Here is a 6491-nt window from a genome sequence, read left to right on the forward strand (position 1 = left end):
TTAAAATTTGATATAAAGGTACACGAGGGGTGCGGTAACCTTCAGTGGTGCATGTAAGTGAACTGAGCATAAGCGTTCAGTCAAATGCACTTTGACTCCAGCACTTTGTTTGGAATGTCGCGTGGTTGTGACACTTCCATTCAAAAAAAGAGCTTCTCTAGGTGGATATTGGATATTGCCATACCGCACAAACATAAACATCCATCCATCCATTATCTACTACTTAATATACACTTAGGGTCATAGAGATGCTGGAGCCTATTCCAGCTGTCAGTGGATGTGAAGTGGGAAACCCTGGACCAGTTGCCAGTTGAAAACATAATATACGGCTCAATAAAAAGCAGGAGATGAAAAGCAGAAGATGAAATACAAAACTTGACTGACCTTCAGGTCAAAAACCTGTTCAGTTACGTTCTCCTTCCTGCTGACATTGGAGAAGGACCGGAGTGCACCCGTGAGCCGTGGAGGAGACATGATTTCTGTCCACCTCCTCCCAACACTTGGTCCAAGATGCCTCTAGGATTGATCAACAAGGGTCATTTGTTAAAAAAGAGTGACATTTCACAATTAAAACCTTTCTGTCATAATATTAGGACCGACACCAGTCATCATTCTAATTGCAATGACCAATCTGTAAAGCAGCCACTGTGGGACCAAGTATCCAACCTATGTATCTATTAAATCATGTCAGGCAAGAAATGGTTTAAATAAAATATGCTATCACTATAGATACTGGTTTATAGGCAGAGGTGATTTAAGTAACAAGGTATTAAGGGGAATTCCTGAAAGTGAATGTATCAGTGCACTACTAGCAGCTGAGGTTACATCAACGCTATCGTTCTCGATAACTTGACACTAAGAAGGCTAAAATATGATGATGTCGATGATGATGTTAGGGTTAGGGTTATTGTTATCTGAATTTGTTTTCTATTAATCCACACGTGTGAAGTTTTTAGAGCCACTCTGTTTCAAAAGCAATGAAGGATAACCAGCATGTGTGAAGACAGGGGCGCAAGCTAATGTTTTTTAGCTTGCCTCTCACGCTAATGCGCACCATGTGGCTGCTAGTTCCGGTTTTTCTAAAAGCAAGAGCACGGACACGTGACGCACGCAATCGAGAAATTCACAGGGCTTCCAACAATACATCGAATAAGCGAAATGATCTTGGATATTCCAATAACTACCTTTCAATGCTTCTGTGGAATGCCAGCAAGTGGACTACCGGCATTTGTCAACAGTTGCTATGAACGCTGGGAGTTGATGTTTTAATGACGAAAATATATTGGGCCCTACGTGAATAAAAACTACATTTCCCACAACACTCTACTTCATTTCCGCATTTATGACGTCAAACAGACGTCTGCCTCGGACTTGTACCAGAGTTTACAGTGACGTGAAAGTGAAACAGACTGATTTCGTTGTAACTCAGATGTTGATGGGTCGAGAGAACAATCGAATGCCCTCCTCCTAACTGAGAGATTTAATTGCAGTGAGTACTATTTCACATTCTCTTTAAGCTCTCTGTTACCTACATTTACTCATCGCTAATAAATGCATTTGTTGTAGAAATTGAAATTGAATAAATCATTTAAAATAATTCATGGCTCCTTCATTCCCTGTGATCAACTGCTGACCTGTCTATCTTGCCCAATGATAACAGGGATAACCCCCATCTCGCGATCCTGACTGCAGTATAAGGGGTATAGATTATAAAGTGATGGATGGGGAAACCTGAAACCAACAATGCCTCCAACCACTGGTGTCATCAGCACAGGTTAAAAAATAATAACAGGAAGAACAAAAAAAGATCTAGATGCATTTTCACAACTGAATTTGTTGTATAAATCCAGATATCATCCATCCATCTTACGCCACTTAGCTGAAGTTGGGTCGCGGGGGCAGGAGCCCAGGAGGCCCAGACCTCCCTTTCCCCAGCCACGTGGTCCAGCTCTTCTGGAGGGATCCAAAGGTGTTCCTATGCCAGCCTAGAGACATAGTCTCTCCAGTGTGTCCTGGGTCTTCCTCGTAGCCTCTTCCCAGGTGGACATGCCCAGAATACCTCCCCCGGGGAGCGTCCAGGAGGCATCCTGACTAGATGCCCGAGCCACCTCATCTGACTCCTCTCCATGCGGGGGAGCAGCGGCTCTACTGTGATCTCCTCCCAGATGGCCAAACTTCTCACCCTATCTCTAAGGGTGAGTCCAGCCACCCTGCAGAGAAGACTCATTTAGGCTGCTTGTATCCACAATCTCATTTTTTTAGTCACTACCCACATCTCATGACCATAGGTGAGGGTAGGAACATAGATCGACCGGTAAATTGAAAGCTTTTTCTTCTGGCTCAGCTCCTTCTTCACAACGACAGACCAGTACAGAGTCCGCATTGCTGCAGACGCTGCACCGATCCGCCGGTTAGTCTCTCGCTCCGTCCTTCTCTATCTTGTGAACAAGACGCCGAGATACTTGAAATCCTCCACTTGGGGCAGGACCTCCTCCCTGAACTGGAGTGGGCACTCCACCTGTTACCAGTTAAGCACCACGGTGTCGGATTTGGAGGTGCAGATCCTCATTCTAGCTGCTTTGGCTGCCAACCGCTCCAGCGAGAGCTGGAGATCATAGACTGATGAAGCCAACTGAACCACATCATCTGCAAAAAGTGGAGACTCGATCCTGCGGCCACCAAACCAGATCCCCTTGACGCCCTGGCTGCGCCTGGAAATTCTGTCCATAAAAGTTATGAACAGGATCGGTGACAAAGAGCAGCTCTGACAGAGACGAACTCTCGCCAGAAATGAACACGACTCACAAGCGGAAATGCTGGCCAAGCTCTGATGCAGGTTATACGGGGACCAAACAGCCCGTGCAACAGGGTTCAGTACCCCATATTCCTGGAGCGCCCCCCAACAGGATTTCCTGCTGGACACAGTCGAATGCCTTCTCCAGATCCACAAGACGTCCATCAGAGGTCGTTTGCGGTTATTGGTTCCACATCCAATCTGCAGTGATGGTAGCACCCTTATGGATTTGTTTATTTTTCCCCTATTTCCAAAGAGTACTTCAAGGCCCCTTTACCATCAGTTGTTTTATATTCATGATAAAAAACCTACACAAGTTAAACTAAATTTCTTGTATTTTTTTCATGATGGTTATAAGACAGTTATACATCTCATTACTCTAATGAATGCTTTCAGTCATTTCCTTGCAACATTTAAAGTGGTTACACTGAAATAAACATAGAAATAAATATATACTTTCAAGTATGTATTATTATCTTGTGAACAAAAATGAGGCAGGTAAAGCATAAGAAAATCTTTATTTCATAGAACTCAGATGGTGATATCAGACATGCAAAAACAAAGCTTTAATTTATGAAACAAATCAAGATGTTCAAATAATCATGAGTAAAATCTTCAAACTTCTACTTTAAGAAACTGAAGTCCAGTTGCCACAAAAAGATGATCAAAATATGATAACAACTGCTATTATCAAGTTAAACTCTTCTCACAATATGACATCTTTCTCTCTTGCAGTTGGAGAGAGAAAATCACAAATCCATTCATAATACAATAACCAAGAATACAATTTTAACACATGCATCTTAAATACCCAAATACTCAATAAACAACAATTTACAGAGCAACAGCAGGATTAACTGTTATGAAGTCAATAATGATTGAAAATAAACAGATTTTACTGACTTATTAAGAATGTTGGAAGAGAAATTGACACTGCGCATTCTTTAATCAGTTTTTTAACCACTCTGTCACAAAGAGGAATCAAAAATTGGGACAGTAACCAGTTTTTAGTTTTTGATTCACACTATTTTCATACTACGGCCTTGTCTTTGTATGAATGTGTCTTTAGTTCAGTGAAGTACAAGGACAAGAGTGAAATGGGTTACCTGTGACATTTTGCCAGCTGCCAACCTCGACAGTTTCTGCAATGTCCATTCAGTAGGACCAACTCATTGAAATTCATTGCTCACCTACTGTAACGCCCGTCTGTGGAGAAGGTGTCTCATTCTTTGTCCCATTTAATTTTCTTTATTCCTCTGTATCATTTGTCTTCTCAGGCTAGCCCCAAATCATGTCCCAACCGTAACACACACAAGAAGGAACACACACTACTTCATGCACTGCATGCATGAGTGGCATCCACTGAACTTTGGCGATGCCGCGAGAGAGCATTGCAACCACAGAATGCTGGAGAGTGAGAGTATGACTCACCCTAATGCTTTCTCCCTCCCTGACACACACGCAGCACAACCAATATACAAATATGACCCTGAGACCACACTAAAGGGTAGAGACTGTAACATATAATGCATCACTTTGAGTTTTATTTATGTGAATTTCTCATGTTTGACTTGTCATCCCTGATATAGCTTTATTAAATGTAAACCACATTCCAAGTGAATATCCTTTGTATGACATTACCGTGGGCAAAGGCAAAGTAATATGAACCCAACCAAAAAGATATCTGAACTAAAGGGTTGAGATGAACAGCAGTACTGAAAACGTGCAATTAAGCACATTAACTACCTGTTTCAACTCAAATAGAGATTTTTTGCACCGTTCAGAAATTATTTTTTTGGGGTGGATATTTTCACAAACTGTTTGGCTCACTTCTTTTCATTGTAATGATTGCAGTTTGCCATTTTATATTTTTCCAGATAGCAGCACATCAGAGCTTAATCTTGGCCCCACAGGAATTTATTGCTCAGTGACAGCAATAGTAAGTGCTAGTTCAGCAAGACGTAATAATCCTACAACAATTTAGGCTAGATCTTGGCTGTTCTGTGTAGATAACCTGGTGTTTATCTTTAACAGTGGCACTCACATATAGTAACTACATAAATCAAGGACAAATAGAGGTCAGAACTGAGAAATGATGTGCACTACATTTGGGCAAAATTTTCGATGTTCCCGGTTTCTGCTAAAAATATGAATAGTTTTCCTTTATGAGGATAATGGGGGTTAAGGATTTGATAATACTACCCTCAAATTTTCACACCGTAGATTCCAGGTTCATTATATGTTCTTTTGTCCATGATGACAAAAGCAATATGACATCGAGGAAGATTGACATGGTAGGATATGAGCAACCTATATGGCAATCTATGCTGAATGAGAATCTAACGTTCCTTGTTTCAGACACTGTCTAAAAACAGGGACATTAGATTTTCACCGCAGAGCAGTGCATTAAATCATCGTCAGATCATAAAGTGATGTTGACAAGAAGCCTCCCATCAAATAGGCCCATCTGAAGTCAAATGTTTTTGCATGTCCTTTTTTTACCTTGGCAGGACTTTGGGGCATCAAAAAATATCTAATCCATCTCAGAGTCAAACGAGAAAGGACCATGACTTTCCTTCTGGAGGGTCAATGGTTTTGTTCTCCTTTTTTTTGTTTGTTTGTTTTTGGAAATTCTTTTCCGTTGACTTCAATATCCCGATGTTAACCAAACTATAAAGAACACCACAGAAACTGAGACAGCTCTCAATGTTTGTTTTTTTCGTGAGCAGGTATCAAATGAGCCAATGCATAGTTTTATGTTTAACACAATCATCATTTTCAGCATTTTGGGACACAAATGGACATCAAATTGCATTACATTGCATCTTTCAGGGATTTTTGTCTGTCAGTCAATTTGTTCATTCGTGTTATTAGAGATGCCTGCTGCCTTAAAAAAAAAAACAAAAAAAGATCTTATTTTTTTGCGGAATCAAGACTAAAAGGATTATCACGTTTTGGAAAAGATGAAGAATGGATCTGATCAAATTCCTGAAGAAAAGTCAGACAAAAACCATAGGACGTGCAAATCTCAATGCTGGTGGCACGACTCGTTTATTGAGTTGAATACTACAAAACCGCATCAGTAGGCCCTGTCAGTGCACATTGCATTGTCTTACTCAGAGTCATCTCAGTATGAAGATGGTTTTTGTCAATGCAATAATAGTCAGAATTGGGAAATTTTGATTTATTTTCAATTTTGGGGTTGGTTGAAGCACTGTACCACATTATTTACACTTAAAAATGCTTGGGGGTTGCAGAATTCTGTATGAAGCACAGCAGTCAGACCGCTTAAGGACATATCTGTTTGCTTGCCGTGATTGTTGTGAACTTAGCTGCAAGGACAATGCATAGCAAAGTTAGTAAGAAGTCATTCATGTGTTATTACAGTATCAACATGACAGAAACAGTTTAGGGTCAAACTCTGACAGCAATCTTTGATGTAAAAGGAAGGGATTTGATCATTGCATGCATGAACTGGAATATAGATGTTTTTGGGTTGTTTTTTGGGAAATGCTGTAAAAATGTTGTTTTAAACCAGTAAAATTACTGCAGTCACAGGCAACAGAAATGACAACTTACACATTTGCTCATCTGAAGTTTGGATAATTTCACAAATTATATCAGTATTTGCCATTTTATTGATCATAACTTTGCCATCCCAGTCATCTTAACCATATGAAACAAATAATAAAATATA

General features: G+C 40.4%; 1 protein-coding gene across 1 annotated transcript in view; it reads right to left on the minus strand.

The window, feature by feature from the left end:
* Positions 1 to 1230, minus strand: part of ascc3 (activating signal cointegrator 1 complex subunit 3) — a 146785-nt gene extending 145555 nt beyond the window's left edge. Inside the window, exons 1-2 of the mRNA XM_086154889.1 lie at positions 1185 to 1230; positions 385 to 516 (exon numbers count right to left, since the gene is read on the minus strand). Coding sequence (XP_086011015.1) covers positions 385 to 474 — 90 coding nt within the window. The 5' untranslated portion in view covers positions 475 to 516; positions 1185 to 1230. The remainder of the gene's footprint in view (positions 1 to 384; positions 517 to 1184) is intronic.
* Between the last annotated feature and the right edge of the window lie 5261 nt (positions 1231 to 6491).

The sequence above is a fragment of the Fistularia commersonii genome, chromosome 11, assembly GCF_037954325.1.
Source record: "Fistularia commersonii isolate RoL2024-O1a breed Wild chromosome 11, RoL_Fcom_v1.0, whole genome shotgun sequence".
In the NCBI taxonomy this organism is placed as follows: Eukaryota; Metazoa; Chordata; class Actinopteri; order Syngnathiformes; family Fistulariidae; genus Fistularia; species Fistularia commersonii.